The sequence below is a fragment of the Oncorhynchus mykiss genome, chromosome 27 (genome assembly GCF_013265735.2).
Source record: "Oncorhynchus mykiss isolate Arlee chromosome 27, USDA_OmykA_1.1, whole genome shotgun sequence".
Taxonomy (NCBI): domain Eukaryota; kingdom Metazoa; phylum Chordata; class Actinopteri; order Salmoniformes; family Salmonidae; genus Oncorhynchus; species Oncorhynchus mykiss.
The window spans coordinates 24,408,349-24,418,338 of NC_048591.1; the positions used below are offsets into that span (position 1 = coordinate 24,408,349).

General features: G+C 42.6%; 1 protein-coding gene and 1 long non-coding RNA gene across 5 annotated transcripts; one reads left to right on the forward strand and one right to left on the reverse strand.

The window, feature by feature from the left end:
- Positions 1-278: 278 nt before the first annotated feature.
- rs25 (40S ribosomal protein S25) lies at positions 279-3,976 on the reverse strand. 2 transcript variants are annotated; one of them, XM_021586921.2, is made up of 5 exons: positions 3,876-3,976; positions 3,066-3,161; positions 2,776-2,959; positions 1,823-1,993; positions 279-641 (listed from the first exon to the last, which is right to left on the reverse strand). In XM_021586921.2, exons 1-4 carry the CDS (start codon positions 3,876-3,878, stop codon positions 1,827-1,829), a joined length of 450 nt encoding a protein of 149 aa, XP_021442596.1. In that variant the 5' UTR covers positions 3,879-3,976; the 3' UTR covers positions 279-641; positions 1,823-1,826.
- A 204-nt stretch (positions 3,977-4,180) lies between these two features.
- LOC110507845 lies at positions 4,181-8,307 on the forward strand. 3 transcript variants are annotated; one of them, XR_005040021.1, is made up of 6 exons: positions 4,181-4,371; positions 4,527-4,691; positions 4,813-4,912; positions 5,021-5,147; positions 7,200-7,278; positions 8,055-8,307. It is a non-coding gene; the product is annotated as an uncharacterized LOC110507845 (long non-coding RNA). The 3 variants fall into 3 exon arrangements; XR_005040020.1 differs by having other exon boundaries at positions 7,200-8,307; XR_005040022.1 differs by lacking the exon at positions 7,200-7,278.
- The last annotated feature ends 1,683 nt before the right edge of the window (positions 8,308-9,990 follow it).

The following is a 9,990-nucleotide window of genomic DNA, read 5'->3' on the forward strand; positions in this document are numbered from 1 at the left end:
CTGTAGCAGAAGTTGAAATGGAAGCAGTGTGGGGAGTTTGTTATGCATAGAGCTTTGTATCATTTCACTGAACCTTGATTCATACTACTGTCATATATGAAGACATGGCAAATTGCTACCAACAGAGATGGAACAGTAACAAAATACAAACAGCTTAGTCCATATGCTAATCTGTTTCTAGGTCAAATATTTACTTTAAATGCATTTCTTGGTCATTTGACAAAAAGGTTATTTGCCCACCCAGACAGAGAAAATGTTTACCACTACTCAACACAAAGTGCCATCTGATTGGATGGTTTATAGTTTGCAAAATGAACAGATAGAGAATAAAACCCAATGAAAGATCATTTACAGTTGCTAAGACAAAATTACATGTGAATATTAATGTGACATTTAACCACTGTTGCGTACAGTTAACCATATAAATCAATACGTAAATGGGAGAAAAATTAAGGAAACAAAAGTTATTGTGCTCTCATAGGCGTGATGCCAGAGGACCCGATGGTGGCAGAAAAGGTTGAGCATCTGTCAGTGTCCCGCGGACTGTTATTTTCCCCCCATCGCCGCTCAAGGTAGTGCTGTGCAATGACAAGCGGCAGCATCCATCAGCGTCTCACCCACCCCCGGCTCAAGCCCCTAAACTGAAGCAGAGAAATTCATTTATTTCATGCCATTTGTCAATAAATAACTCACTCTTTAGTTGCCTGTAGCAGCTCTTCACATACATCCACTGCTGACTCCCAACATGGATGAAAGCAGAAACGCATTGGTCTCTCTTTATCCGGGATCTTTGGAACCCCCCCCAGAAGTTTAAGTTAAAAGGTTACAGTAGGGGTTATGGTTAAGTTCCAATCCTACCAGAAATGCATCAGAAACAATCCACCTTATTTGGAATACAGGAACCCGGAGGTCCTACTGAATTTAATGGGTGACAAAATTAACAAATACAGCTCAAGTGAAAGCACAAATGTAGGGTTGGGCGAGTTCCATTATAAAGGGAAGCATTGATACTAATTGAACACAACACACTAAGTGAGGTGTAAACATCCTCAGCAGTGGGCCTCCAAGGGGACGCCTCAGCCCGCTCGTCTTCAGTCCCAAAGCACCATTTTGATAGTGTAATACCGCCACAACACGTCACACCACTTAGTTTTATGTTACACGCCACAGCACTGTCCTCTCCCATCGGGATTACATTTTCAAACTTATTTGATGCAAGGGCAAAGCTAAAAAAAACACCAACAGTCAATGGCAGGGTTTGTTATTGGCAGGTCTGAGGCCCTGGATTTGGCAATGATGTTCATAGTGAAGTTGAAGTGAGTTTAAGTGTTTTCATGCAGAGGAAACATTGTGATATTGTAACCCCAATTTGTTCAAAATCAAGGTTTGCACCTTGTGGATATTGTTAGATCAATTGCTGTGTACATTAGAATATCAAATAGAGTTGTCATTCTGAAACTAGATTGACGGATCTCCAGCCAAATGCAATCGAGTGTCAACTCATTCAAGCTAAATGATCTGGAGCTACATCAGGGAGAATATCACAAGGAATACAAAAAAACGAAATGCAAATCTCTTTTAAGAATTTTATTCACCGTACATCACATCTGAACACAGGAATCACAACCTGAAAAAAAAACAGGATTTTAGATGGTATTTATGGCATAAGTCCTCCAACCTGCCTGTTAATGTGTGTGTAACATGTTTAACGCCAACACATTAAAATCAGGTAATACCAGCAATAGTGAATTGCAGCGAGGAATATTCAGTTTGTTCCAATATAATGTAGGCTAGTTCCATCAGGACTAATATCATAACATACCAGTTTATGCTTTCTCTTCCTTTTCTCCCTTCTCTCCCTTTGCTGCCTTAGCTGCCTTCTCAGGCTTCTCTGGCTTGTCTGGAACCACAACACCACCCTCCTCCTCGGGACCCTTGGTGTTACGTGTGTAGATCACCTGCGATCTGTGTTTTGACACCAACTTGATCATGCCTAGAGGGGTGGCAGAATGGAACGTGCCATTTATGTTGTACAGATATTGAAATACTATGGTCCCACATTACCAACTCACCCAGAAAAGTTAGACCCACTCACTGCCCTGACACAAGTTAGGACAATATACACAACACTTGATGCTGAAAGAGCAGACATCAAGTTACAGTGCCAGTCTTAGTAGTCACTGATCAGCGCCAATGTTTACCAAAATGATGGTATTTTCCCCCGCGAGGGAAGACTATACTGCCGACAGGGGTTAAAAGTGACATTGATGGGAACAGGACTTATGAACATTACAAAACATGTTAATTTTGCAGTAAGAGTTGCAAGTACGAAATATTTAGTGTTCCATTTGGATGGCAAGCGAGAGGAGTGCTAAACATCGGTATATGTAAGTGGGGCTTACTGGCTTTGTAAAAGTATCTGTACCAGTTGGCTCTGCGGCAGACCCACAAGAGTCAGTGCCTTGTTGAGTCAAACTGGGGTTCACTGTAGCAAAGCTCAAAATTGAACCAGATCATTGTCCTCAGACTACTGACACAGAGTGTAGCATGCCAAAAAACAACACTATTGTAAATAAACATGACAGTAGTGTACCAGCAGTCCATTAAAAAGAGTGTATATGCCTATTCTGACAAACATGTACCATCTGCACTTTGATGTTAGGGCCCTGTCCTACATAAAGTCAGATTTGGCTACCCGACTACTTCTTAATTTAAATCAGGTTCACTACGAGTAAACACTATGGTTGAGAATCAAGAGCAGGGGTCAGGGTTTACCTTTGCTGAGCAGTTCCTGGAGGGCAGCCCTAGCCAGAGACCCTCTGATCTTTAGCCTCTCGGACACAACTGCTGGTGTGATGAGCTTGTAGTTGGGCACTTCCTTGTTCAACTTTTCATAGGTGGCCTTGTCGAAGAGGACCAGGTTGTTGAGCTTATCCCTCACCTTTCCCTTGGACCACTTCTGCTCAGAGGAAATGGGAGAAGTTGCTCACTCCTGACAGTGCAACCATTTTATGACACCAAAGGAATAAACCCCCAAGAAGAGATCAATGGATATCAGGACATACCTTCTTTTTGGCTTTGCCTCCGGATTTGTTGGCTGGATCCTTGTCCTTTTTGGACTTCCCGGAATCCTTCCCCTTCCCCTTGGCGTCTTTAGGAGGCTGGAATAAGCCACATCACAGTACCATTATCTAACTGATGCGGAATGAACCACCACACATTTCCCAAAACTAGCAAACTTCTGCTGGTAATTTGTAAGTGCACTATAACGTACAGAAAACAACGTCAGTTGGTTTGCTAATTCAGATAGTCACTAACGTTAGTCTATCAATTGGAATTTAACCAGATAGGATATACCCCTGTGCATATTTTAGTAGTGTCTGTAAATGTAGTTGGACCTAAATTAACTAGCGACGGCCTAGTTACAGGCTAACAACTAGCCAGCTAATCAACAACCGACTCCAGTTAAACCAAGTGGTCTAGACTCCAGCCAACCGTGGTCTGCAGAGAACTAGCGGGCAGTTTGCATAATCTGATTAATTGATACATGTGTGGGAAAAGTCAGACTATGAGATATCTACACATTGGGACATAAGACAATTGATTGTCTGCAACATAAACCGATGGTTGGCTGATCACGCAGTGCACCATCAGCCGCAGGTCAGCTAACGTAGCCAAGCCAGCTACCGTTAGCTAGAAAGCATGGCCAACTGGAATCGTAAAGTGAGCTATTCCATCCATAATCACGGTCAGAACGCTGCGGACAAATAATATTTTCCACCTACCCATCCCGATCTATCCAGAATCTGAACTTTTTCGAGTCAAATATTTTTTCCGCCCTCGAATTTAATGAGAAATCACGCTAAAACTCTTACCATGATGTCCCACCGTTAAGATGTCGGAGTGAAAGGAAGTTCAACCCGTGCACGAGCCCCTAAGAGAACCCGTACATGTGGATGTGGAAGTATGGTTCTGGGAAATGTAGTTTATTCTTGCTATGCTGTTTCTATAGATTGGTTTTAGAATGAATAATAAACAAATCTGCAAAATAAATATAGATGCCATATTAAACAAGAATAATAATACGAATGAACACGCATGTAAAGTTATCTCTGTTCAAGATTATTTTAGATTTTGTCTGAAATATTTCCTGTCACGTGACAATTCTGTCAGCTGTGCGGAAAAAAGGGCAAAGATGGCGATATTCAGTGTGTATGTTGTAAATAAGACTGGGTGGATTAATTTACCAGTATGACAATTATGTACACAGAGCAGAAGCAGAGAAAACATTCAGATATCCTTTAGATTTTGTGTTAAAGATCCACGATGAGAAAGTTGTTGTATCATTTGGTCAACGCGATGGAATCCGAGGTATGTTGTCCGCAACTGTCAAGTGATCGCATCAGTGCTTACAAAGTTGACATAGTGATAGCTGGTAGTACATGTCATGGCTGGAACTCAAATGTTGCATTCTGTATGGTTCTATTTATTGTTAACATTGTGCACGCATAATTCTATTAATCTAGTGGGCAATGCATCAATGAATTGGACGTCAACGGTAAATTCACGGCGGATGGGAAGGAGATCATCGAATACTTGAAAGACTCAACAAACTATCCGTTGTCCATACTTTTCGGAAGGGCTCGCTTGAGCTCCAATGAAAAACTGATGCTGGCTTCAATGTTTCATTCGTAAGTAGGTACACTTCTCAGGTGATTACAACTGTCAGCTCTGACATGAATAAATCCTTTGGTCTATGGTTACATTTGCTTTTCCATGATCTTGCTACATGTTGTGTTGTACTTTTCCTAGGTTGTTTGCTATTGGTTCACAGCTGTCCCCTGAAGTTGGCAGTGCAGGAATTGAGATGCTGGAGACAGATATGTTCTGCACTGCTTTCAGACACTCACTGGTAAAGCCATGCATTCAAACACTGCTATCAGTCTATGTGTGTGATGCCTACATGCAATGCACTTGGTTTGAAAAATGAAATATGCCTCAGTGTCAACTTATTTTTCAGGTATAAAGTTCATTGTGCTGACAGACCCCTGGCAGTCTGGCATTGATGCACTCCTGAGGAAGATTTACGAGATCTATTCAGACTTCGCCCTCAAGAACCCCTTCTACTCTTTGGAGATGCCTATCAGGTAACTTTCACATGTCAAATATCTGCCCTCTGTCACATGAGTCTCTATCAGTTATCCATTTCATTGATGAGCAATCATGGCAAGATACAGTGCCTTGCGAAAGTATTCGGCCCCCTTGAACTTTGCGACCTTTTGCCACATTTCAGGCTTCAAACATAAAGATATAAAACTGTATTTTTTTGTGAAGAATCAACAACAAGTGGAACACAATCATGAAGTGGAACGACATTTATTGGATATTTCAAATTTTTTTAACAATTCAAAAACTGAAAAATTGGGCGTGCAAAATTATTCAGCCCCTTTACTTTCAGTGCATCAAACTCTCTCCAGAAGTTCAGTGAGGATCTCTGAATGATCCAATGTTGACCTAAATGACTAATGATGATAAATACAATCCACCTGTGTGTAATCAAGTCTCCGTATAAATGCACCTGCACTGTGATAGTCTCAGAGGTCCGTTAAAAGCGCAGAGAGCATCATGAAGAACAAGGAACACACCAGGCAGGTCCGAGATACTGTTGTGAAGAAGTTTAAAGCCGGATTTGGATACAAAAAGATTTCCCAAGCTTTAAACATCCCAAGGAGCACTGTGCAAGCGATTAATATTGAAATGGAAGGAGTATCAGACCACTGCAAATCTACCAAGACCTGGTCGTCCCTCTAAACTTTCAGCTCATACAAGGAGAAGACTGATCAGAGATGCAGCCAAGAGGCCCATGATCACTCTGGATGAACTGCAGAGATCTACAGTGCCTTGCGAAAGTATTCGGCCCCCTTGAACTTTGCGACCTTTTGCCACATTTCAGGCTTGAAACATAAAGATATAAAACTGTATTTTTTTGTGAAGAATCAACAACAAGTGGGACACAATCATGAAGCGGAACGACATTTATTGGATATTTCAAACTTTTTTTAAAAATCAAAAACTGAAAAATTGGGCGTGCAAAATTATTCAGCCCCCTTAAGTTAATACTTTGTAGCGCCACCTTTTGCTGCGATTACAGCTGTAAGTCGCTTGGGGTATGTCTCTATCAGTTTTGCACATCGAGAGACTGACATTTTTTCCCATTCCTCCTTGCAAAACAGCTCGAGCTCAGTGAGGTTGGATGGAGAGCATTTGTGAACAGCAGTTTTCAGTTCTTTCCACAGATTCTCGATTGGATTCAGGTCTGGACTTGGCCATTCTAACACCTGGATATGTTTATTTTTGAACCATTCCATTGTAGATTTTGCTTTATGTTTTGGATCATTGTCTTGTTGGAAGACAAATCTCCGTCCCAGTCTCAGGTCTTTTGCAGACTCCATCAGGTTTTCTTCCAGAATGGTCCTGCATTTGGCTCCATCCATCTTCCCATCAATTTTAACCATCTTCCCTGTCCCTGCTGAAGAAAAGCAGGCCCAAACCATGATGCTGCCAAAATTTGAGATTTGAGGAACATAATGTCTTTACTATACCTTTGGGCTGTCTGGAGTGACAGTGACCCGGAATAGATACATGGAACCAAACATCCCAGCCATCATGGAGATCAAGAGAAAATTACGGGGGTTTCCATGGCTTTTCATTCCTTGCTGTACAAAAATTAATATAGTACCTAACAAACACTGCTTTGATTTTTTTTATAGATCTCTGAATTGATAATGTATGATGCCACTGTCAACCCACTTGTGCCACAGCCTTGTCAGTGAAGTATCCTGCAGCTAAACTGCCCAACAGGCCTCCAACCTCCAGGGCACTCATGTAGGAACTGCCTGTGAAAAAGAGCTGCTTTCAGGCAAACCTAACAAGAAGCAATTATTATTGAGTTATCAACAGTAAGCTATTGCACACTAGTAAAACAGGCAGGTTAGCGTTTTCCGTCATGAATCTTGTTCTGGAGTTAGTTCTGCAAAGTGGTCACTAACGGGCACAGCCACAGTCATAAAATCTGATTTTTAACCTAACCTTAACCACACTGCTAACCATAATGCCTGACCCTAACCTTAAATTAATACCAAAAAGCACATTTTTGATTTCATGAATTTTCACAATATAGCTACATTTTGACTTTGCAGCTGGCCTACCTAAGGGAAAATTGCTGTTCTGCCTCCAGGACAAGACATGAAAATAGACGTCAACCTTCGCAAAACAGAGGTACAACGCCGGTGTTAATGTATCAGACTTCCAAACCAATGAGTGTTGACTGGCCCTTGTCCTGGATGAGGAAGAGCTGGCCTCAGTCAGTGTAGGCCGTCTTCACCCCGAATACCACCAGGTAGCCCACAGACAGCAGCCACAGGTAGCGGGACAGGATGAACTCTTTGAAGGTGGTCTCATCACTGGGTGAGCCTGGTAAGGGAGAGAGGTTTAAGTCACACTAGCACATAGCTTAGAGAGTGGCTCCCAAGTGGCGCAGCAGTCTAAGGCACTGCATCTCAGTGCTACAGGTGTCACTACAGACCCTGGTTTGATTCCAGGCTGTATCACAACCGACCGTGATTGGGAGTCCCATAGGGCAGCGCACAATTGGCCCAGCGTCGTCCAGGTTAGGGTTTGGCCGGGGTAGGCCGTAATTTTAAATAAGAATGTGTTCTTAACTGACTTGCCTAGTTAAGTAAAGGTTAAATAAAATCTTGAACTCGTTCACACTAGCATGTGAGGGGCACACTGTGTGCAGAGTACATTCTCAGAGTGTCACTGATTTTACACACAATTTCACATGCAGACAATACTCAGAAAAGCATGTGTTCAAATGAGAACCTGTGCATATCACATTCACACACATTTTGAAATGTTTCAACCACAGAACCAAATGAGGTTAGCTCCAAGCTCTGACCTGCTTTGACCTTCTAGCCCCCCCCCCCCCCCCCCCCCCCCCCAGTGTCGATGTTGGGCAAGCCCACGTTCTTGAGCTTGTTCCTGATCAACAGCAGGCAGACGAAGGAGACCACACAACAAGAGAGACCTGAGATGGACAGGGTCGTCCTCCAGCTGTAACTCTGGGCCATCAATGTTGCAATAATGGGGCCTATACTCCCAGCCAGGTTCATACTGCAGGACAGAATTGCCTGACAGAGCTTGAGGATCTGCAGAGAAGAATGGGAGAATCTCCCCAAATAGAGGTGTGCAAGCTTGTAGCGTCATACCCAAGAAGACTCAAGGCTGTAATCACTGCCAAAGGTGCTTCAACAACGTACTGAGTAAAGGGTATGCATACTCATGTAAATGTGATATTTCAGTTTTTATTATTTTATAAATTTGCAGAAAAATTTAAACTGTTTTTGCTTTGTTATTATGGGGTATTGTGTGTAGATTGATGGGGGGGGGGGGGCTATTTAATTCATTTTAGAATAGAGTATTGTAACAAAATGTGGAAAAGTAAAGTGGTCTGAATACTTTCCAAATGCATTGTACAAAATGGTACACTGATTGACCAATCCTTTAACAGTGCAGGCAATTGATTGATAAATGTCTGACAGCTTCATATCATAGGACTACAGTGTTGCTTCCTGGTCCTACCTTGAGCAGCACCCTGCCACATGGGGGCCACCCCAGGCCCTGGCCCAAGCCATTGAGGAACCAGAGAAAACGGCCACAGTGGAGGACCAGGAGAAGGCCACGTTGATGGCACCCACCATGAACAGGCCAGTGGAGAAGTGCCAGCGGGCGCTGATCTGATCCGACAGCACACCGCTGATGAACTTGCTGATAGCATATGTCGGAGACTGGCTACTAGTGATCATGCCTGTGGGGTAGTACACACAATACAGAGGCAGAACACAATGTTTTATTGATTTCGGGTACACATATCAACATACATAAAGCATCCACTGATACCTCCCCATAGGATCATTGCTGGCTTAGAAATGTGGACAGGGAATGATTCAATGAAATCAATCAAAGTCAGACCACTATCAGCAGTATCTAAACTTTGGTTGTTAATTGTTGTTTGGGACATGCAAGACAGAAACAGAGGAAAAGACAATAGTGAGGATTCTATTACCCATGTCATCTTTTTCTATCTTGATATCTTACATGAGAGAGGGCATCACCAAGGAGAAGGTCTTCCTATTGAAGTAGTACAGCGTAAAGCCCACAAACATGGTCAGGCAAATTGTGCTGCGGTAGTATCCATACCCTGTGGTTGCCATGGTTTTTGCAGTGCAGAAAAGTGCTAAATAAAAGAGGATTCAAGGAGGAGGATTCAAAAAACAAAACTACAGAGGAGGGAAAATGCTCCTGTTGTTCAAGGGTGTAGTACTTCTGCAGCCAGTGACTGAACTTTGGTGTCAAGATCCACAGTGCAGTACAGAGGTGGTTAGAAGAGGGATAGAGCTGTAATCAATAGTTGGGGTTAATGGTCAACTGCTCTACTCTAAGACTGATTTCCCCTGCCTTATCTGAGTTCTACAAGGGCCAAGAATGGACCTACTCCGATTCTGTTATCTCCCGCTGCTTGTTTTGTCCAACAGTCTGTAATTTTTTTTTATTTTTTTAAAGACACTCCTAATTCCTCTTATATACCTTTCCCCCCCTCTTGATCCTGACTGTCCCTTCCTGCTGGTATGACTGGATGTTATTAGTGTTCTTAGTTAATGATTCATTGGGGATTCCAAGGGTGACTGCAAGGCCAGAGGGTGGATCCTCCTTAACCCAGGGGGTGTGTGAACAGAGATGACCATCAGCACAAAACACAAACCCATTATCACTGTGGGTTGTTCTGTGTGAAAATGCATCAGTAGCTAGGTATACATCCAATTGGCAACGGATTTTCATGCGAATACTCTAATATCTGCATAAGGAAAATATGCACATTTTCCAAACTGATTTGTTGCAGATACAAATCTGTGCGTGATGACGTAGTGC

Bases quoted from the DNA above. Each gene is read 5' to 3' on its own strand.
- rs25 (XM_021586921.2), bottom strand. The intron at 2,960-3,065 runs GTATGTCCTGAT...TCCTCTGAGCAG, and splicing joins GAGGCAAAGCCAAAAAGAAG to AAGTGGTCCAAGGGAAAGGT. The intron at 1,994-2,775 runs GTAAACCCTGAC...CCACCCCTCTAG, and splicing joins CCAGGAACTGCTCAGCAAAG to GCATGATCAAGTTGGTGTCA.